The sequence below is a fragment of the Papaver somniferum genome, unplaced genomic scaffold (genome assembly GCF_003573695.1).
Source record: "Papaver somniferum cultivar HN1 unplaced genomic scaffold, ASM357369v1 unplaced-scaffold_131, whole genome shotgun sequence".
Lineage (NCBI taxonomy): Eukaryota > Viridiplantae > Streptophyta > Magnoliopsida > Ranunculales > Papaveraceae > Papaver > Papaver somniferum.
Genome location: NW_020622270.1, coordinates 3,916,076 through 3,939,919, shown reverse-complemented (window position 1 = coordinate 3,939,919; position 23,844 = coordinate 3,916,076). Strand labels below are relative to the sequence as shown.

Here is a 23,844-nt window from a genome sequence, read left to right as displayed (position 1 = left end):
CAATAAAAAATTTCAATCTATTTCGGCTTGTTGTCCTTGAGACTGCGACATAGAGCTGTCCATGACAGAAAATTGGGTTTGGAAGATAGATCCGACATTGTCGATACTCTGACCTTGGCTCTTGTTTATTGTCATTGCAAAACATACCTTAACAGGAAACTGCACTCTTCTCAATATAAAACGAAGGTGTGTTTCCGTTGGTTGTATCACTATTCTAGGAATGCAACTATGCAAGCCCTCCTACCAGCACCACTTCCAGTTATAATCAGAGCTTGAATAGTTGTGGCACATATCTTGGTAACAATGAGTCTTGTACCATTGCAAAGCCCAGCACTTGGATTTATATTTCTTGTAAGCATTATTGGCACATTAAGCTTCAATCGAAGAACATGATTAGGTACTCCGGATAGTTTTTGAGCATTTAGATATTCTTGATTGTATGACAACTTTGCATTCTCAAAATCATATGACTGGGGACTTGTTGAATCGGAACTTAGAAAAATGTGTTCTTCGTCCGGAAGCATAGACACCACGTAATCATTTATATGGTCTACAATATCATTCTTTGGTGCTAAGATGCATCTCTCCCTTAGGTAATTTTTATCCTTAAATCTAGCAATCAAATCAGGATAAACGGCATCAACTATAGCTTCAATAGGATTTTCGTCAGCCTTAATCAACAGGTCATCGGGTATCTTAATCCAAGTTGGCTCTTCGTCTTCACCCGCTATTGCTTTGGTGGTAGTTTCCCATCCCCAAGATCCAAAATCCACTTGCCGTATTCAGATATCATTTGTTTCTCTGCAGAACCACAATTTCTGTTCAACAATCTCATGTTCTCCGGCAATTCAAATACATGGAAGTTTTTCCATAATTTTGATCTACTAATAGAAGCATCAACAATATTTTCCCGGCTTCCACCTCGAATAACTGGTAATATCTGTCTAAAATCACCTCTAAGTAGCAGAGTTTTTCCTCCAAACAATTTTTATTTCGTCTTGTCCTTGCTTGGATTCATGAGATCTTTTACAGTTCGCTCTAGAGCTTCAAAAGCATGTATGTGAATCATCGGTGCTTCATCCAAAATGATTATTTCAGCTTTACATATCAACTCTGCCAACTGAGTCCCATGACTAACATCGCACGTGGAATTATCTTCCAAAGATATTGGTATTTTGAACCGAGAATGTGCAGTCCTTCCTCCGGGAAGTAACAATGATGCTATACCAGAAGATGCAACTGCCAAAACAACCTTGGATCTTGCACGTAGACCGGTTATTATAGTGTTCCAAAGATAGGTTTTTCCAGTGCCATCGCTCCCATAAACAAAGAATAAACCACCGTTACCTCGTTCGATAGACTGGCTAACATCATCGAATATTTCCCTTTGTGCCGAGTTAAGACCATTCTTCAGGCTAATATGTTGAGTCCTTAGTTTCTCCTTATCGTAATCGATCTCTTCATCTATTAATTTATTTTTATAAGCATACTCTTTTTCCTTCTCTGGGATAGGCATGGAGGGGAACTCAGCAAGAGTTCTACCATTTCTCTTCATTAATTCTTCCATGTCAATCAAGGTGAGGTTTTTTAACTGGTCTTCAGTAAGTTCCAGATGTAAGTTGCGCCTTCTTTTTCTCTCTCGGTGCTCAATTACTTCGGCTAACAAACTCCAATTTTTTTCCCATAATTTTTTTGGATCGGTTACTTTACAAAAAATCAACATTATGACAAACATCTGGCGCAGTAAGTCACCTGTGTTGTATGTTGATGCTTCCTGCAGACGAGCGTGCCATTCATTGTCGTCCGAGAGCAATCCAAGAGCTGCACATGTGTCTCTAAAAGTTTTTTAAGTGGTTCCATTAACAGTTTTCAACTCAGAATAACTTCGTGCCCCCTTGCGCACATTCAATAGGATTCGGAGAAAATATCTTTCTCCTGAACTCGGGTGAGCATTGTATAATATACCGACTGTATTCCCACTTTGCCTTGGTCGCCACTCTTTGCGTTGTTTGTCCCATACAAATTCAGATGGAAAATCTGCATAAGTCAACTCCCTTGCTTCTGGATACTTCTTGTTTGCTTCAAACCATTCTAGAAATTTCGTGATATTGGAGCTTGGGTTATCCAATACATCTTCTACATCGTGCGTATCACGATATATTACCTGGTGTTTATAGGAGAAAACGTGATCAAATAATCACGGATCCAAAAATCTAAAAGTCATTGTCGTTCATCAGTGCGAAAGTGATTTGTTTAGTGTATTAAATCCTATTACAAATATGATCAAGTACATGGAACATTGTTAAAAAAAAGAACAAATTATATGCGGAAACTCTCAAGTCTGGATTTTATACGTAAAGCGAGGAAAAAGAAAATATTACCCGGTGTTCACCCTCCAAATGGTATGGTAGCCTCTCCACTGATGGATCACGGAACTGAATGTCGAAATCGAAAATCCTCCAACATGCTTCTGCCCCAGATATATACCGACAATCCAAGTAATTATTTATTTCATCAATTAATACTTCCTCTTCCCCAGTATCTTCATTCATGTTTGGATCTTTTTCGAGTATAGCAGTCACTCGATTTTTACCCTTGTTGATGTATTTGAATAAGTATTTAGCCAATGCCCCTCTTTAATTACATACCTCAACATTGATGTGCGCATTAAACATAACTATCAAATCCCTGTTATGAGGAACAACCCACGTATTATCCAGATCAATACCATTTTTATTGGCAATTCTGCCGTCATCACGTCTCTGTAAACTGGATAACCATATTTGTCAACATTAGTTTCGCGACTGAAATATTTTGGATATTGTTTTGAGCACACCCCGTTTCTCATGCATGGTGAACCATCTTTTAGTAGTCCACAGGGTCCATGCAGCATGTAGTTGACAACAGCGTTGTATCCATCAGGATCCTTCTCCTTGTCAGGTATCTCTGCTGTGACAATTCTATTAATATCGGATGGTGTCTCTGGTTTATCCTTCTTATCCAGAAACAATAAAATGTGGGCATGTGGTAAGCCCCTCTTTTGAAATTCTATAGTGTAGATTGTTGTAGAAACAAAAATATACAGATTAGAACGAAGTTAAAAAACACAGAATATAATATGCAATACAAATAAATTGAAAATTACCTCCTTTGACTTTCCCAAAATGTTTTCCTTTTCGGAGAACTTCCATCAAATGCTTCAATTTTATCTTGAATACCCTAGCAACGATATCGGGTCTATCTTCTGGTCGCTGAATTTGTATGTGAGCTAGAGCTTCTGAAATTTCCTTCCATTTGGGATTGCAGGTAAAAATTATAAAGAGATCTGGAACACCAATTTTCCTGCAGATTGGAATAGCGCCTTGATAGTGTTGCATCATATATATTGGGCCTCCTTTTTAAGATGAGGGTAACACAATTATTTTGCCCTTTTTTCTCCTTGTATCTCCCTTCAATAGAGCATCTCTTTACCCACTGTGTAGCTCGGCCATTATATGCTCTGGTTCTTTCTTACCCACTTAAGTCGACATTCTTCAATACACGCAAAAGCATCCACACAATATTGCTGAAACAAACGTCCACCGCGAATTAAAGTCTGCCCCTCACCAAGCCGTTGTTGTAGCCTAAATGCATAATACTCCCTCATAGTGAGCTGCTGCCGCTTCATCAACACACCATTTTTACCTATTTTCACGTTCTTTTATGCAGTTTCCATGGTATAACCATCTTCCCCATAGGGGAATAAAATAGGGAATTGCATTGGCATATAACATGGATGTATTTCATTGATTCTAGTATAACCATTGTTCTTATGTTCAACAACAATGTCCTTGTACACGTCATCATCAGTAGGATTCTGGACTATCAAAGCTGCCACTTCTGAACACGTTGGTAGGTTATATTTCCTAGCATCTCTTTCTCGTCGGCTAATGATTCGCAAGCGTAATTCAACTGCAGGTTGCCGTTGCATTCTTTTCCTGGCCATCCTGAATATCAAGTATATAGTTAATGATTTATTTATATCTGATGCAAGTATGTAGTGAAACTTAATACATTCGGATCCTACTTATTACAGTGAGTATATAGTTGATGATTTATATATACCTGAATGTCTTTGCATATGCATTATTTGCATACAACATAGATATTAAATTATTGATCCCTTCCAAGTCCAGTTCATTCTCATTCTTCTTCTGTGTATGATTTTTCTTTTGGATTACACTATTCTTTTGGGCTTCATTTCTAGGCTCCTTTCTAAAAAATATGTTTTTCCGACGGGAGGCTTCTTGTGCCAATTCTGTATCACATACGTATAGCTGGTTGTATCCCGGTTCTTTGTTTTCTGAAGGCAGTAAAAAACCTATTTTGTGATAGCTCTGACCTTGAAGTACATATGTCCATGGTCCCTTACCTTTCTTATCGATGTTTCCACTAAATCCGACTCCGTTTGAGGTAAAAGCAAGCATAGAGTTGTATTCCCTTATGTTTTTTCTAAACTTGGCTGGCTGCGGTCCACCATTGAAGTCCAACAATCCCGCAAGATAATCTGGAAAATCCTTAAGTAGTGGGAGCACAACATTACCTATGGCACAACATATGCTAAACTCGCAATAATTTTATTTTTTTTTGAGTTTTTAGTTTTCTCCTGGAACCACATTATTGCACCACAATGCTTGCATGTATGAGCTGGTGCGCCGAAATCAGATTTCTTGATAGTAACTCCTTTAAATAGAAAACGTACTAAAGGAATATTGAGCAACATTATTTTCGCAAGTACACAATTGATCTGATTTATATATACCCGATGTAAGTTTAGTGAAACCTAAAACAATTAGAGCTTACTTATAGAATTCTCAACATCTCCACTTTGGGATATTTCGTATGTGTCATCTTCTTCTGAGTCGTAATCAGAACTATCATCGTCTGAGATGGATTCCAATGGTATTCCTTCGTCCATAAACCAATAATGTTGTGCTGATCTTTTAGTATTGAGAAGTTGTCTGCGAAACCTCATGTTCTCCCTGGCACGCATTTGATTATAATTGAATATCCTGCATAGTATACGTTGTTTGATTTGCTCGTCCATACCTATTATGTAAGAATGCATAATATCAAATCGTAGTCATAAACCATGTAGATAACCTCTGTGTTAATGACACCATTTAATATGACAAACCAAATCATATGAGAGAGCTCAGTGTTAATCTATGATCAAATAATATGACACACTACAAGAAAAGTTGGATTAAGCGACCAGGCATTTTTGGTTGGAAAAGCCCATATTGAGTCGCTGTAACCCTTAAAGCGACTTAATTTGGCTCTCGCTCTCGAGTTGCAAAAGGTGGGATTTCTACAAGTCTAGAGCAGCTAGGCAATCGCTTTAGTAATCAAGCAACTATCATGTAGCGTCTTTTTTCTTAATTGCTTCATGGCTAAACCGACCTCCCTAGAGCAAGCAAAATAGTGATCGCTTTAAAGATAGACCAACCAAAATACAGCAAGTAAAACGTTGATCACTTCATAGATAGACCAACCATAATAGAGCAAGTGAAATACCTGAAGTTGGTTGCTTACATTTTTGAGCTACCAAATGTTTCGCCCTGAAGTTGGTTGCTTGCGTTTTTGAGCTACCGAAGTTGGTTGCTTACATTTTTGAGCTATCAAACTCTTTGCCCTAAAGTTGGTTGCTTACATTTTTGAGCTATCAAACTTTTCGCCCGCTACATCTGTTGTTCTGGTGTCGAAAGTATCTGGCCTATTTCGATTTAGATAATCCTAAATTGATACTAAAACAAATTAAAAACTGAATCATGTTTTATTATATCACATAGATCAATTTACATCATTTCTTAAAAAAAGACAATCTTTAGAGGAACAAAAAGATCAAAAATACAAACTAATCATTTCTTTAAAAAATGATGATTACAATTTCCTTAATTTTGAAACTAAAGATGAACACTCCTTCGACTTTGTAGCACCAAGCTCATAATAAGAGATTCATAATGCCATCATTCTTGTGTTTAAGTTCCTATCTGATCATTCATCATTCAAGTGTAAAGAAACCAGCAAATACTGAATCTCCACAACTTGTAGTCTGCTTTTTGCCACAATGTTACTAATTCAGATTATACAAAACACGAACATGTCAAATCAAAGATAATGATATTCATAATATAAATTTTAGAAATGATCTAATGAAGAATGTCATTATTGCCAGGAACATCTGAAACAAAGGACATGATTGGGACATACTTTCGGTATTCTGATGGAGGCACTAGTTTCCTCAATAACGAGACCATCACAATGGTGGATGTTAGGTTGTCAAGGACTGAGCTTAGAAAGGAAGTGACAATTCCAACCTGAAATGTACAGCAAGAACCCATGGTGTTATCACAGCAACGTCATGCATTTCAATCACATGAAGATATCAAAAAGCATCTAACGTATACTTACATCAAGAATATATTTTCATGACTATACTCTTAGGCAAATCTATATCTAATGTACTTCAATATTTCAGCTTAGACATGGATGGGATAATCGGAAGCCACCAGAACTTCATAACATGAGCCATCAAAATATGGTAGTGATTCTCTGTCCTTGCAGATTTTTAGAATGAAAAACAGATATACATGTTTCTGCTGAGAATGCATTTTACAATAGTGTGAACAAACACTTCAAGGATTAGTTTGGATGTATAATACATATGTAGGCATCTGACAATAAAAAGTGCATAACACCTTACTTATATGCTTTTGGAGCAAATGGCTCAATAGAAACAACAGAGGTAACACCAATACACCATGTCATAATATGGAAATGGAATCAGAAGAATCAGTCAATGAGGAGTAGCAACCACTCACCACCCAAAGAAGAGTTCGTGGCTTCCGAGTAGTTATATTATCAGTAACCAGTTTAAATCCTTGATGAGCATCAACTATCTCTACTATGGTCATTGCACCAAGCAAAAAAAAAAACTATTTCACTAACTTCTGCACATGTATGACTGAGCTCATTCACAGCTATATCAGTCGAGGGAGCCTGTACCAGAAAAGACAACAAATTGTCACAACCAAACAAATAAGAACTTAATAGGGGAAAGAAACAAACATGAAAACCTCCAGATAAGAGAGGTTAGAAATGAAAGGAGCAGCTGATTATTTCGAAAAAGAAAAGAGCCAGTATCATGTTTCTATATACTTTTCCCATTAAGATGAAATATCAAGAAATTGAAATGAATCTTACCCCGATGCTTCTGATAACCCATAAACTAACTGCCATCAATAATCCAACTCCACTTTTATTGAATGCTAAAGATTCCTCCAAGATAATCCCTTCATATCCTAATCCGAATACCAATGCCATGGCTATGTCCTGTACCATGATACAACTTCCAGTTAAACCAGTGTCAGCAAGTTCTTTTGCATGTCTAGGCACTTCAATGGAGATAAACAAAGAACAGTGTTAAAGAGAAACTTAACCTATATGGCTATATGCAATGATTCTACTCATAAGCAATCAAAGAAAGCACAATTTAAATGACGATTCAGGCAAACAAAACATGGGGATGGACCTGATTGGCAGCAACCCATGAGTGATTAATTGCCACATCCCCAGCCGCAGCTGCTACAACAATTGCAAATGCTTTCAAGAAATCAGTCTTTGGCTGGTATAACTCGCTTCAAAATATTAGGAGCTCACATCATCAACTGAACATAATGGATCACATGTCCTTGACCTCTGCATCAATTCCTACAGAAAATGCAACTATCAATCAACTGAAAAGTACGAATCATATATCCACAAATAGGGAAATGCTTGTGCAGATATTTTAGCAAATGGGGTTCATTGCAGGTAGTTTGAACCACCTAGTATGATCCAAAAATGTAATGAAGGTGGACACAAATGTCCTACCTACATATAGATTAGCTTTTGATTGTCGAACCTTAGAAACACAGTGGTCAGAATATTCATCTCCTCAACTACCATCTGAAATTTCAATGAAAACGAGTTTCTTGAGAAAACATTCAACAAGGCCATTTCCAAAAAAGAAAGATAATACTCGGTAAAAAAAAATTACCTGAACTCCATCAATTTCACATCGATCTCCAACATCAAATGGGTGCACGACAAACAAAAATATGATTGATTCGAACATCGTCTTGCAAGTATTACCAAATAGAACTAATTTTCCCTGTTCCTGCAATTAACCACTTGCATAAATTAGCAAACCAACACAAGGTAATTGAGAAAATGTAAGAAGTCAAGTGACTTAAATTTCAACTCGCCAGAATTGCAATAACACTTCTACCTGGCAGAGAATAGTGCAAGGGATCACCTCGCCAAGACTTTGTGATAATCCCGTTCTAGCTCATCCCAATGTAAACACTATGAAAGAAACAAAAATGAATAAGTGACTACGAATGAAAGACTAAACCATATTCAATTCACCAAAACTTTAACAACTTTACCCTCATCTCCTATGCTAACAATACAGAGAAAGACCTACTATAATCAACCATATTATCAAAGAACTTCCTTCAAGTTACTGAATGAATCACACTATAAATCACTTCAAAACAATTATTTCTCAGAGGAATATTAACAAACACATAATAAGCATGGAACAAAATTTTTATCAAACAATCAAAATGAGATGATTAAAGCCTCAGACAAGTATTACCAAACAAAAAACCCCTCTAAAATCCTAATTACATCTGAAACTACATTTTCATAATATGGGATCCCATAAAAAGCCGCACAATCAGAGAAAAAAATCCCTAAAAACATTGATTTCTTTAGTTTCTAAAGCATTTTACTTTCAAGATCTTTGTAAGACCGAACTTCAGTGTTTGTATGGCCACGAAAACAAAATTATAAACATTAGAAATGATGGGGTTTAACTGTAATTCACCATCCATCTTGATTTCAATTCCTGCTTTTCTGTAATCAATTCCATCTACAGTTCAGTTAAAATCTTCATCTCCAATTTCTTGTTCAAACCCTAAATTTAATTCACCATCCATCTTGATTTCTAGCAGTAGCAACACCAATTCCACAAATCGAACCCATGATTAAGAAACTTTAATCAGAGATGGAAGAGATAATGAATTTTCTATTATTGATTCGATGTTCAGGGATGGAGAGATATGATTCTTATGGCTAGGTTAGATGTTGAATGAAGAATTGAAAGGGGTTCTGAGATTGAATCGGTGAAAGAAGAAATCAGTAGCAGATTACGAATTTAAATCGGGTTTCGTTTGATTTAGGGTTTGCAGAAGGTGGATCTGAGGTATTCAATTGATGAGTTTCTGTGACTGAGGTTGTGATGATTTTCACCCATAAACAGTTTATGGGTGAAAATAGTGCAAGGAATTCTACCAAGATGAGTCGATTCTATCAAGAAATGGAGATGAATAAGAGGGATTGAGAGAAGAGCAGCGGTGGTGATGCAGCGCCGACGGTGTGCTTCGGAGGAGAGGAAGAAAGAAAGAGAGAACCAAAAGGAATTAGAGTTCGAGTAGTTGATGACACAACCAAAATGAAAACTAAAATTATCGACGGACCACATTTCGTTTGATCCACTCATACAGATCAAGAAAAAGATCTTGACGGTTGATATTATATTTGGGATGTTCATGCGGATTGAGAAGTAAGTGTTTTTCTGTTTGTGCTAATACGAACTCATGTATCCGGTTTCGTTATAAACATTTGGCACGAAAAAAAATCCAAAAAAAATATTAATAAATTTAGGACATTGTTATCGACATTATGATATAAAAAAATCCAAAAAATACACAAGGATGAATCGGGAAAATGAAAAATGATATCGATAATGGGTGTGTTTCTTTGTGTTTTTGTGCTTTCTTTGTGTGTTTCCGGTTTGAATTTCGACTAGCCGCATAGGTCATGAAGTAATTTCTACTAGTCATATAGGTTATGAAGTAATTTCTACTATTCATTATAGATAAATATGAAGATCAGTATGGATTTGAACTTCAAATTTGGTATAACGGCATAGAAACTATGAACCACGAAGCTCCGGGAGGGTTCTGGCTTCAAACTTAGCATGATAAATCATATTTATCGATAAATATGAAGCTCAGTGTCGATTCGAACTTCAAATTCGTTATAACGACAACGAAACTATGAACAACGAAGCTTCAGGAGGGTTCTGACTTCAAACTTAGCATGATACATCATCAAAATCGATAAATATGAAGTTCAATGCCAACTCGAACTTCAAATTCGGCATAACGACAACGAAACTATGAACCAAGAAGCTCTAGGAGGGTTCTGACTTCAAACATAGAAGGATACATCATCAAAATAGATAAATATGAATCTCAATGTCGATTCATACTTTAAATGTGGTAAAATGGCATATAAACTATGAACCACGAAGCTTCAGAAGAGTTCTGACTTGAAACTTAGCATGATACATCATCGAAATCATTAAATATGAAGCTCAATGTCCATTCGAACTTCAAATTCGGTGTAACACACTATCACTACTTGAACCAGCTTTGTCATTAAAAATAGATTCCTGATTATAAATTAGAACGGCCTTGTTATCCGAAACCTACTGTTTGGTTTATACAAGTGCATCTCAATCGATCGACCTTAGTCAATTTCGCCACATAGTTATCTATCAAATAAACCGAATGTTCGTGGCTTCACTTAGTTTCACTTGTTATTTGTCAATCTTACCCAATGTCAATCGGCCTCACTCAGATTTTCCCAAAAATCATAAGGTTCTTTAGTTATCTATCATTTTAATTGAATGTTCATCAACCTTAATTAATTAAAGACATTATTTATCAATCTTGTCCAATATTACTGGATCTCACTCAATTTTTCTTAGATTCCATGAGTTTATATGGTTATCGATCAAATAAACTAAATTTCCTTCGCTTTGACTTAATTTAACTTGTTATCCATCAATCTTACCCAATATCGTTGGACCTCACTCAGTTTCTCTTAAATAGATTGGTTTATCTACTTATCCATTATTTTAACTGAATGTCCATCGACCTTTGTGTATTTCACCCTTTATCTATCAATGTTATCCAATTCGCTCGACCTTACTCAATTTCTCTTACATAAATTGGTTTATCCAGTTGTCCATTATTTTAACTGAATGTCCATCATTAGTTCACCGAGGATGGGAACTACTGACAGTAAATCGGGAAAATTGACCAAGTTCCACCGATTTTTTGAAAAAAAGGAATTAATGATATAATTTTTAAATTTTCAAGGTTTTGATAAAACACCTAAAACAATTTCATGTTGAATCATAGGAATCAGATTTTTCCGATTCTTTCTTTTTTCCGTCCCAAATTTTTTTTAATCACGCAATTAGGATATAAAGAGTATTAAAAAGTATTTAAGATCATAATTTCCGTCCCAAATTACAAAACGAACAAGGAATACGATTTTTCAAATTTATCTGGCCAATAGAAAGCCAAGAGCTAGGTAATGATTGGAAACAAATTCGGTAATTACCTTCGGTTTTCAATTAGATAGAATTTCGAGTATTGTATTACAAACACAAAATTGGTTAAAAAGACCAAAATCAAAAATTCCTGGGTGAAAAAAATTTGTACATTTTGATATTGTTTAAATGGACAAAAATTAAAAAGATACTATTCAAATGGACAAAAATATAAAAATAGCCGGGATGTAACCAATTTCATCCTACCTATTTTCAAATATTTTTTCTTATTTTTAATTTATATCAGGATGCATCCAGTTTCATCCTTGTTATTTTTTAAGTTTAAGCCGCGATGAATCCAGTTTCATCCTTGCTATTTCTTTTTTTCCCATTTCACCAATAATAATTTTTACTCGTCCATTTGAACCATGTTTTAAATTTTTTTGGACAAATGACAGATTTTCCGTATTAGAAATGGACGGAATGAACAAGTGAATTATTATCGTAGAAAATATGTAGAATATATATATTTTGGATTGAATACTACGAATGTGTATAAATCAATTGAATGAAAATGATTAGTAAAATGAGAAAGAATGGGAAACCCACCTCGTAAAATTACTATAGAACTTCTATTAGAAACCCACCTCGTAAAATTTCTACAAATCAAAATTAAACATCTCAATATCAAACATCAAACACTATATTGGTGATCGCTTCCCTTTCCCATTATTAGAATCATCCACTTTCCTTTTCTAAATTGGTGGACGCTATACCTTAGTTGCTGAGACAGGTTTTTAGCAGCCAAACATATTTTGAATTGCCGATACATGGTAGCTTGAAGTAAATAGCTACTAACCTACTATTCCACTCGCTATAGTACTGGGAAAAAGGCTGGAGCAACCCACAAATTTAATTAGTAGCTACGATTTAATGGGGGCATGTTAATAGTAGCCAAAGTTTTTGGTAATTGCAAACATGGTTGCTTAACTATTAAAGCGACCAAAATTTTGAGAGCTTGCTAAGATTTTGGTCGCTTAAACCAAGTTTTCTTGTAGTGACATATCAAATTTTTTCTGGAGAATTTAAAGTTATTATTTGATTCCAGTGTGAGTTGACCTTATCATACCCCTTTCTTGCATGAAATAGACTTACACAGCTCCGAACTTGACTACCACATAATAGATCCACTTCTTCTAGGAAGACAGTGGTTCTTCTTAATCACTTTTTTCAGGTTCAAACCATATCTTGTCCCTTCTGTCAAGTTAACATGAGCTGCGCTTTATAGACTTTTGGGTTTCAAAATACCCACGTAATATAAGATCGGGTTTGAAAGACCTACCTAATATAAGATCAAATTAACATCGGGTTTGAAAATACCTACCTAATATAAGATCAAGTTAACATCTGATATTAAAAAAGAAAATCAAATACATAACTTACGATCAAGTTAATATATGATCAAAAAAGAATAAATAAATAAATAAATCTAACATAATATATGATCTAACTGATAGATATGAATCAACTACAGTAAACATGAAAAAGAAAAATCAAATCGCACTCGAGAAAAAAGGACAGGGAAGTGTGGATTTATGAACCTTCGCTGATAGATAATAAATGAGTCGGGAGCTGGTGTTTTCTCCTGATTCTGTTTGCTCGCAAGTAGTGATTATGGCAGGATTCATGTGGTGTTAACGATGGTGTTGGAGCAGGTTGTATATCGCGGCGTTTTTTTGACCATTTTTCTTTAATTTTTCGGTAGGGTTTCTCAGATTTTCATTAGTAGGGTTTGTTAGAGTTTCATTATAGGTCAGCAATTTTGACCAGAAGCTCTAGAATTCAAGCTTTTGGCCTAACTTTCAATGTGAGGCTAGCAATTTCCCCTCAAATTATATATACAATATGAGTACTTCAAATTTAGGACGAACAAGTTTGAAAAGAGCATAGTGATTTTAATGAAGTACATACCAGAGACATACGATAAGGCAAAAGGGAGCCTTTAAAGTAAGTGTTGGTATCAAAACAAGCAACAACAATGAAACAAACCGTCAACCTTGATGCATAAACCGAAAGAACAAGGATTTATCATATAAGTAATACGTCCCCATGCATTTCAGAAATCAAGTGTCCACTATTCCTCAATGTGCACCTTTAACAAGCAAAGCAGTAACATGCATGTATCTCCAGTCATTTTAACTGAGGAGACTGACAAGTGAAAGAAAAATTATTCCGAGCAGTGAAATTCTCATCCATTTATGATATGCAATTTTCCAAGACACTGCATATGCAGAGCAGCAGTAGACGATAAATAAATTCAGATACATTCAACATCACACATTTATCAACAAATGCAGGTTATGCGTAGTTTAAAAGATCGAATATAGGTTCTCTGATTACATACTAGTAGTTCTATTAAATAGAAGAAGACAAATCCAAACTTAGGTAATTGAAATACTACTACTAATAACAAAATGCAAATCCCAGATAACAAATGTAAAAGTAAATTAGAGTTTTAAAAGGACAAAGTACTCAAATTCCATAACATTCCAAGTCCACTTCCAATCAGATACTCAAACTTCCTCACCAGCTTCTTCATCTTCTTTTCGAGTAATGCCACTGGCAGACGCAATACTTCTCACGCCAATTCTTGCAGCACCCCGAGCTAGACCACTTAATCTTGAAGCAACAGAACTTTCTTTGTTTTCGATCAAGATAGCACCCCAACAAATCCCCATAGCAAGTGAAGCGCAGATAACATTACCAACGTGAATCTCCGGCTTCCAGCTTATTTCAGACAATAGGACCATCGGAAAACCGTCTGCGGCAGCTTTGGTAAATCCCGTTGGGTCGAAATCCCAGTAAGTACTAATGAGGCAGATAGGTGTCAGAAGAAAAGACACAGCCCCGTAGAGAAGATAATTCTGACCGCGGTTAATGAAAAACATGGCCCCTTTCAAAATCAACTTCGGGAGCCTCTTTTGCACAGTCACCCTCGTGGTGAATACATACTCTATAAGCGGCACCACCCCAGTATAAACCATAATAGGGTACCCAATAATAATAATAGAGAAAAGGAAACACAAGACATCAAATGACACTCCACCAATCCATGCCAAAAGATAAACCAGGTACGAGGGGACGATGAGGTAGGCCGTTGCTGCCATCATGTAAGAAGCCCCCAAGACCTTGGGTGTAACCAACCGGCCTAAAGCGCCATGGATCACATCATCGATGGCGCGGGTTAAAATGTGGCTAGGGCCAGGATACATCTTCCCAACTAGGAATTACTATTTAGTCCAATTTTACATGACCCAGTTAATGGCTAGTCCACCCACGAAAAACATTTACTCGTTAGTCCAAAAACATGTTTTTGGACTAGATTATTTACTCGCTAGTCCAAAAACTTTGTGGAGATTATAAAGTGTATTTTCTAAATGCCTAAAACACCCTTACAGGTCTAATTAGTATCAACACATTTAATATTACTAGTAATATGTTACTACATACTAATAGTATCAATATGGTCATCCTACATATCAATATGTACTATATTAATAGTAAAAAGAATATGTTACTCGTAAATTAAGTAACTACTCTACTATACTAGTAGTAACATGTGTACTAGTAGACTAGTTTACTAGTAGTAACTAGTACTATACTAGTATACTAGTAGTACTAATAGTAACTAGTATTATACTAGTAAACTAGTATACTAGTAACATATTAATATGTAATATCAATATATAACATACTACATACTAATATGACACTACATATTACATATGTTACTAGTTACTACATATTACTAGTTACATATGTTACTACATATTACATATGTATACTAGTATACTAGTAAACTAGTATTAAGTAACTACTCTACTATACTAGTAGTAACATGTGTACTAGTAGACTAGTTTACTAGTAGTAACTAGTACTATACTAGTATACTAGTAGTACTAATAGTAACTAGTATACTAGTAACATATTAATATGTAATATCAATATATAACATACTACATACTAATATGACACTACATATTAATATGTAGTATCAATATTAATATGTAATATCAATATATAACATACCACATATTAATAATGTTACTACATATTAATATGTAATGCCAATGTATAACATACTACATATTAATATGTAGTATCAGTATATAACATATTGATACTAGTAACATATGTTACTACATACTACATTTGTTCTATATATGTTACTACATATTTTACTACATACTACATATTAATACTAGTATACTAGTAGTTACTAGTATACTAGTATACTACTAGTTATTAGTTACTACATATTACATATGTTACTAGTTACTACATATTACTAGTTACATATGTTACTACATATTACATATGTATACTAGTATACTAGTAAACTAGTATTAATACTAGTATATATGTTACTACATATTACATATGTTACTAACATACATAGTATATTATATGTTAGGGTTAGTAGAGTAATTTTACTCTTTTCAAATCTTTTTTGGACTAGGGAGTAAATGTTGTTTCCCGCTGGACTAGCCACTAATCCGGATCGGGTTTAGTGGACTAAACAGGAAATCTCTCTTCTTCCCAATCAAACAAAACAGATCCGATTAGAAAACCGCGAGAAACATCATCTTAAATATAAAACGGGAGAGAAAAAGAAAAATCGGGTCGAATTATTTTCACAAACCCGAGCCAGAGAAGGAAACCCAGTTGAGAACCCATTTTCGTGTGTAATAATACAAGTGTATCTAGAACAAAGATAGAATCATCCAGAAACTTTAAGAAAATCAAACCCACAAAACTCAATCTCAACCAAAAAAAAGTTGAAAATTAGAACATCAGGAACATATGAAACAAAAGCATACATAAAAAAAATCATCATTATCTATTATTCAACACTTGAGAAAATAAACATAAACACACAGATCTATCGATCACAATGTGAAAATCAGAGAAATCTTCATCCTCTTTCTCTCTTTATGGAGCTGCTTCTACTGCTAGTACTACTTTTGCTTGAAACAAAAAACATGAAAATACTCTACGATTAATAAACCATTCATACTAACCCAAAACTCCTTTTCATAACACTAGCATTCGACTAAATCTAGCAACCAAATGGGTTTTAATAGAAACATGCAGAAAGAGGAGCTAGAAGTAGAAGAAGTTTTAATACCTTATTGTTAGGTTTCTTCTAGTTAGGTTTTTTCTCCTCCAACCTTTTCCTTTTCTCTCTTCCTAGATTCCTCTGTCTCTCACACTCTCTGTAAATTTGTTTCTCTATCTCTCAGAGCACGATTAACACCACCTTTAGATTTGCAAATACAAAAGAGGGGAGGAGCAGAAGGAAAGGCTTATAAGAACTTTCTAAAGAAGAAATGATACACTACATCCCGTATCATCGATTTAACCTGCAGTTACTCTAACTGCCGTTCGATGCTCTGTCACGTGCTGAAGTACTGAAGGAGTCACCTACGGTACATCGAGTCCCACGAAGTTAACCTAAAGTTGTATTTCGCACTGTTCGATTTCCTTTACTACAAAGTCCTAGGAATATTATTGTGTATCCGGATACACGTTAACCATACAAAATTTTTTTTTATGATTTTTTAATTCGTTTAAATAGTTTCTAAAACTGGAAATCTTTCCTGGGTCCCATTTATCAGAGTCTGTTACTGGGTAGAGTGTGCTATTCAGTCCGTTGCCAAACGCAAATACGGTTTCTTCTCGGATTCCGTTTCTGTTTACTTGATATTGTTGGTGAAAACACAACTACGCTCGGTGAGAGCCAACTTTCTTTTTTTATTTAAACCATGTTACTTTTTCATACCCATTTTACTAAGGGGTGCCTTGAAGATACTTAAAAAGCTTAAATTGTCCTTTCATCTACTTAAACATAATCAATTAAAAAAAAACATATCAAACCAGTTTCTCTTTCAAGACTTCTCCTAATCAATATCAGTGATGACTCATGGTAATCAACAATGATCCAACAAAGAATTGATAATCAACAATTCGATCTCAATAAAAAAAACCAAGATGAAACGGGTGAACAATTCCTATGCATCCAATGGTTTTTTGATGTTTGATTGGGCACAAACTCATCTATCTTTTTTTCTTGTTTAGTGTTTAAAAATGTTTGATTTATTGAAATAGTAAGTAGAGAATTAGGTTTGCAAAACTAGATACGGTTAGGTGTCTTCAATTTGCTAACCGAAATTTTATTCAGTGAAGTTGTTACAGCCAGAGAACTAAGAACTCGTAATCCAAAAATAAAAAATAAATAAATGCATGTGTAGTTACGGTTAGGTTTCTAACCTTATACATTTTTACTGTTGAGTTCGATTCTCAAAAGCTAAATTTTTTTTGAGACATTTATGTTTTTAAAAACTAATTACAATTGGGTTGATTAAAAAAATACCAGCAGTAATTTTGATACAATTAGATTTCTTTTTTTTAAGCAACCGTAAAAATATTCATATTGATCAAAGTTAAAATTAGTAGATACTTACGGCTGGGTTTGATTTACACATAGTTAACCGTATTTTTCATATGTTTATCCTCTTCATATGATTCCTTCACAACCTGTTCCACTGACCAAGCATCACCGATTTATACAAAGCTTGTTACTCCCTCTGTCTTTTTTATATGTGTTATATTCTATTTTGATATGTTTTTTAACTATCCGCTTTGTTTATGGACATACTTTTCTCTTAAACTATCACATAAACCCTCTATTTTTTATGAATACAAAATCAGTTTTAATAAACTCATTCTAAAATTTTAAATAATATCACCATGTATAAGGAAAGTATGTATTCAATATCTATCATATAATCGTCATTCCGTTTTTAAATAAAAGATTTTTTTGGACAACTATAAAACTCCTGATTAAGCTTCTACCTATTCATACATAATTTTTTCATCTGTATTGATTTTAGTAATAATATAACATTTAATAGGGTTAGTCATGATATTTCTTACGGTCCCTTTAATATTTTGACTTTGTCAATTAGGACGGTTAATAAAAGACGGAGGGAGTATTATTCTTTGATAAAATAACAACATTTTATTTCCTTCACGTTAAAATGTTATCTTGATTTTTTGCCAGAAGATCACAAACGACAGCCGTGAAATTGTCTACTATTTTTATTCCAATACTTGTTTTTTTAAAGGCTTTAGAGATGTGATAAGGTACTTGACTATTATCATGACTAGCGAAAGAGAAAATACAATGTACAAAATTTAAAGTCGAATGCTTAATCTCCTTAATTAGGTTTATAATCTCATATTAAATAAGTTACGAGTCTCCATATATTGACTGGATAATTAACAAGCTTTGCATCATCCTCCACATGCACCTTTGCAGCTTTTTAATCTTATTTCCCAACTCAAAGCTTCTCGTATCGCCAAACATTATCCCATATCAGGACTTAATACTTCATTTGTGTATTCTCACCTGACTCTCTTGCATTGTCCTGTATGATCACATAAAACAAAACAGGTTCCAAGTTGGATAATGTCATGATCATATGAAGCATCAGTATTAAATTTTAAAACTCCTTCTACACGTGGTTTCCATCTAGATATGCAGTTATCACTACATGTTATAGGTGATGTTTTTGAACTATGTAAATGTGATGCAAGATGGTGATAAATTTTATAGTTATCACTACATGTTATAGGTGATGTTTTTGAACTATGTAAATGTGATGCAAGATGGTGATAAATTTTATGCACAGTATTATATTTCTTCATTTCAAAAAGATAGCTTTGTTTGGCTTCGCATAAAAAATAAGAAACTCATTCACTTAAACCACTTTTTCATGTATTTTCCAACTTTATCATTAAAATCAAAGTGGTCCTTAGACATTTCAAAGACAAAAACATGAGAGAAAAATGGGAAAATGAGTACAGTTAAAATGTTTGACTTTCCATCAAAGGAACACAAGCCTATCTTTTATACATAAGGAAACCAAGTTTATCTTTTTGAAACGAAGAGAGTAATGGTTAAGAGATACTCCCTGAATTTTTTTATCACATGAGTCCTTCAACAACACCCAAAATCCTATCATAAGATAATATAGCCACTTTTCATCATTGTCATAGTTCCCAGCATAAAACCAACTTAAAATCCATTTAGAGACACTGTTATATGTGCTTTTAACTGAATTCAATATCAATATTGACCCCCCTCAACACATACCTTGCACTTAAAATAAGGGCATTTTCATGACAGAGGTCTGATATGAATTCATTAAATGTGGAAAAAAGAAGTTAATGTCTAGTTGAAACACCACCCACTTATAGTCTCCCATATTGCAAACATCAGCCCAACTACCATCCATTAACGCTTATGTTGTACTCACTTATTGGTAAGATGGATATGAAGATATAACTAGTAAATATGTATCCTCAGTACCATTGTACTGCCTTCTCTTTTCTATTTTGATAAATAACACTTAATGCAAGTAAAGGCGTATTAAAGGAAAAGAAGACCTAATACTGAACCCTGATCTACACAGGCCTTACACGTGGTTGATCTGCCACCATACATATTTAACCGGCTTAAGAAACTTAAAATAGGGTTAGGTTAGCTTCTAATGAAAACGACTGATTAAACAAACTATAAAAGATAAATGTACACATCCACATGATGGTTGAAGGGCACCACAGGTCCATGACAATACTCCCCTCTTCAGAATATCCTTGTCCTCAAGGATGATATTTTGGATAATGAACCCTAACATTAATAAGATCCTCCCGAGTAAAATCAGGTGGAGTAACGTGTGACCACTGAATAAACAGTTTATCTATTTCCCTTCCTTCACAAAAAACTTAGGGTGAGTTCAAGGTGGCTATGGACCTTAGGATAATCTCACCATCTGAATTTACCAATGGTAAGGATGGCAGTGTGGAAGCGGCAACACCTAACTTCTTCTTTAACTGGGAGATATGGAAGACAAGGTGAATCTTGGAGATAGGAGGTAGCTCTAATATATCTGAAACTTGACCCACCTTTTGAATCACATGGAATAGCCCATAATACCAAGAAGATAACTTGGAATTTTCGCGCAAAGACATGAAAGTTTGTCTGTAGGGATATAACTTCAAGTAAGACAAATTCCCAACAACAAGGTTAAGAATCTTCATAAATGACTCTACCTCGAAATCAACACCTCCCAAAGAATGTCTAACAGGTGGCACAACAGAAGAAGAAGTCTCATCAGCGACTTTATGAATAAAGCACCCGAATCAGGATTCTTACTCTTTTGAGATTGATCATCTTGAGTGAGTTCCTTTAAGAAAATCAATCACTTAAACCACTTTTTCATGTATTTTCAAACTTTATAATTAACATCAAAGTGGTTCTTAGACATTTCAAAGAGAAATACATGAGAGAAAAATGGGAAAATGAATACAGTTAAAATGTTTGACTTTCCATCAAAGGAAACAAGCCTATCTTTTATACATAAGAAAACCAAGTTTATGTTTTTGAAATGGAGGGAGTAATGGTTATGAGAAACTCCCTGAAATTTTTTATCACATGAGTCCTTCAACAACACCCAAAATCCTATCATAAGATAATATAGCCACTTTTCATCATTGTCATAGTTCCTAGCATAAAACCAACTTAAAACCCATTCAGAGACACTGTTATATGTGCTTTTAACTGAATTCAATATACATATTAACCCCCCTCCAAACATATCTTGCACTTAAAATAAGGGAATTTTCATGACAGAGGTCTGATATGAATTCATTAAATATGGACAAAAGAATTTCATGTCTAGTTTAAGCGCCACCCACTTATAGTCTCCCATCTCGCAAACATCATCCCAACTACGATCCATTAATGCTTATATTGTACTCACTTATTGGTAAGATAGATATGAAGATATAACTAGTAAATATGTAACCTCGGTATCATTGTACTGCCTTTTCTTTTCTATTTTGATAAATAACACTTAATGGAAGTAAAGGTGTATTAAAGGAAAAGAAGACCCAACAGTGAACCCTAATCCACACAGACCGTACAAGAGGTTGATCTGCCACCATACATATTTAACAGGCTTAAGGAACTTACAATAAGGTTAGCTTCTAATGAAAACGGCTGATTAAACAAACTATAAAAGATAAATGTACACATCCACATGATGGTTGCAGGCACCATAGGGCCATGACAATACTCCCCTCTTCAGAATATCCTTGTCCTCAAGGATGATATTGTGGGAATGAACCCTAACATTAGTAAGATCCTCCCAAGTAACATCAGGTGGAGTAACGTGTGACCACTGAATAAACAGTTTCTCTATTTCCCTTCCTTCACAAAAAACTTAGGGTAAGTCTAAGGTGGCTATGGGCCTGAGGATAATCTCACCATCTGAATTTAACAATGGTAAGGATGGCAGTGTGGAAGCGACAACACCTAACTTCTTCTTTAACTGGGATACATGGAAGACAAGGTAAATATTAGCTATAGGAAGTAACTCCAATATCATCAACTTTACCCACCTTCTAAATCACAGGGAATAGCCCATAATACCAAGAAGATAACTTGGAATTTTCGCGCAAAGACATGCAAGTTTGTCTGTAGGGATATAACTTCAAGTAAGCCAAATTCCCAACAACAAGGTTAAGAATCTTCATAAATGACTCTACCCCGAAATCAACACCTCCCAAAGAATGTATAACAGGTGGCACAACAGAAGAAGAAGTCCCATCAGCGACTTTATGAATAAAGCACCCGAATCAGGATTCTTACCCTTTTGAGATTGATCATCTTGAGGGAGTTCCTTTAAGAAAATCAATCACTTAAACCACTTTTTCATGTATTTTCCAACTTTATCATTAACATCAAAGTGGTCCTTAGACATTTCAAAGAGAAATACATGAGAGAAAAATGGGAAAATGAATACAGTTAAAATGTTTGACTTTCCATCAAAGGAAACAAGCCTATCTTTTATACATAAGAAAACCAAGTTTATCTTTTTGAAATGGAGGGAGTAATGGTTAAGAGATACTCCCTGAAATTTTTTATCACATGAGTCCTTCAACAACACCTAATATCCTATCATAAGATAATATAGCCACTTTTCATCATTGTCATAGTTCCTAGCATAAAACTAACTTAAAACCCATTCAAGGATACTATTATATGTGCTTTTAACTGAATTCAATATCCATATTAACCCCCCTCCAAACATATCTTGCACTTAAAATAAGGGCATTTTCATGACAGAGGTCTGATATGAATTCATTAAATATGGACAAAAGAATTTCATGTCTAGTTTAAGCGCCACCCACTTATAGTCTCCCATCTCCCAAACATCATCCCAACTACGATCCATTAATGCTTATATTGTACTCACTTATTGGTAAGATAGATATGAAGATATAACTAGTAAATATGTAACCTCAGTATCATTGTACTGCCTTTTCTTTTCTATTTTGATAAATAACACTTAATGCAAGTAAAGGTGTATTAAAGGAAAAGAAGACCCAACAGTGAACCGTAATCCACACAGACCGTACAAGAGGTTGATCTGCCACCATACATATTTAACAGGCTTAAGGAACTTACAATAAGGTTAGCTTATAATGAAAACGGCTGATTAAACAAACTATAAAAGATAAATGTACACATCCACATGATGGTTGCAGGCACCATAGGGCCATGACAATACTCCCCTCTTCAGAATATCCTTGTCCTCAAGGATGATATTGTGGGAATGAACCCTAACATTAGTAAGATCCTCCCAAGTAACATCAGGTGGAGTAACGTGTGACCACTGAATAAACAGTTTCTCTATTTCCCTTCCTTCACAAAAAACTTAGGGTAAGTCTAAGGTGGCTATGGGCCTGAGGATAATCTCACCATCTGAATTTACCAATGGTAAGGATGGCAGTGTGGAAGCGACAAAACCTAACTTCTTCTTTAACTGGGATACATGGAAGACAAGGTGAATATTAGCTATAGGAAGTAACTCCAATATCATCAACTTTACCCACCTTCTAAATCACAGGGAATAGCCCATAATACCAAGAAGATAACTTGGAATTTTCGCGCAAAGACATGGAAGTTTGTCTGTAGGAATATAACTTCAAGTAAGCCAAATTCCCAACAACAAGGTTAAGAATCTTCATAAATGACTCTACCCCGAAATCAACACCTCCCAAAGAATGGCTAACAGGTGGCACAACAGAAGAAGAAGTCCCATCAGCGACTTTATGAATAAAGCACCCGAATCAGGATTCTTACCCTTTTGAGATTGATCAGCTTGAGAGAGTTCCTTTATGGTGGAAATAATTCCAAGATTGGTAGGCGCACTAGAAGAATTCCCTTTTGAAGAGTCCGAGAGAGTGAAAGGTGAAATTTGACCAAGGTCGATAGTTGT

The 23,844-nt window shown here is 34.9% G+C and overlaps 2 protein-coding genes across 2 annotated transcripts; both read right to left on the bottom strand.

Moving 5' to 3' along the window:
* Nucleotides 1-209: 209 nt before the first annotated feature.
* Nucleotides 210-872, bottom strand: LOC113332439. The gene is made up of 2 exons (XM_026578980.1): nt 857-872; nt 210-772 (listed from the first exon to the last, which is right to left on the bottom strand). Exons 1-2 carry the CDS (start codon nt 870-872, stop codon nt 210-212), a joined length of 579 nt encoding a protein of 192 aa, XP_026434765.1.
* Nucleotides 873-988: 116 nt separating this feature from the next.
* Nucleotides 989-3,380, bottom strand: LOC113332438. The gene is made up of 6 exons (XM_026578978.1): nt 3,146-3,380; nt 2,837-3,048; nt 2,649-2,762; nt 2,382-2,594; nt 1,966-2,164; nt 989-1,821 (listed from the first exon to the last, which is right to left on the bottom strand). The coding sequence occupies exons 1-6, from the start codon at nt 3,378-3,380 to the stop codon at nt 989-991; spliced, it is 1,806 nt and encodes a 601-aa protein (XP_026434763.1).
* Between the last annotated feature and the right edge of the window lie 20,464 nt (nt 3,381-23,844).

Bases quoted from the DNA above. Each gene is read 5' to 3' on its own strand.
- LOC113332438 (XM_026578978.1), bottom strand. From the start codon at position 3,380: ATGATGCAACACTATCAAGGCGCTATTCCAATCTGCAGGAAAATTGGT. The intron at 2,763-2,836 runs GTGTGCTCAAAA...TCCAGTTTACAG, and splicing joins CACCATGCATGAGAAACGGG to AGACGTGATGACGGCAGAAT. The intron at 2,595-2,648 runs GTATGTAATTAA...TACATCAACAAG, and splicing joins ATGCGCACATCAATGTTGAG to GGTAAAAATCGAGTGACTGC.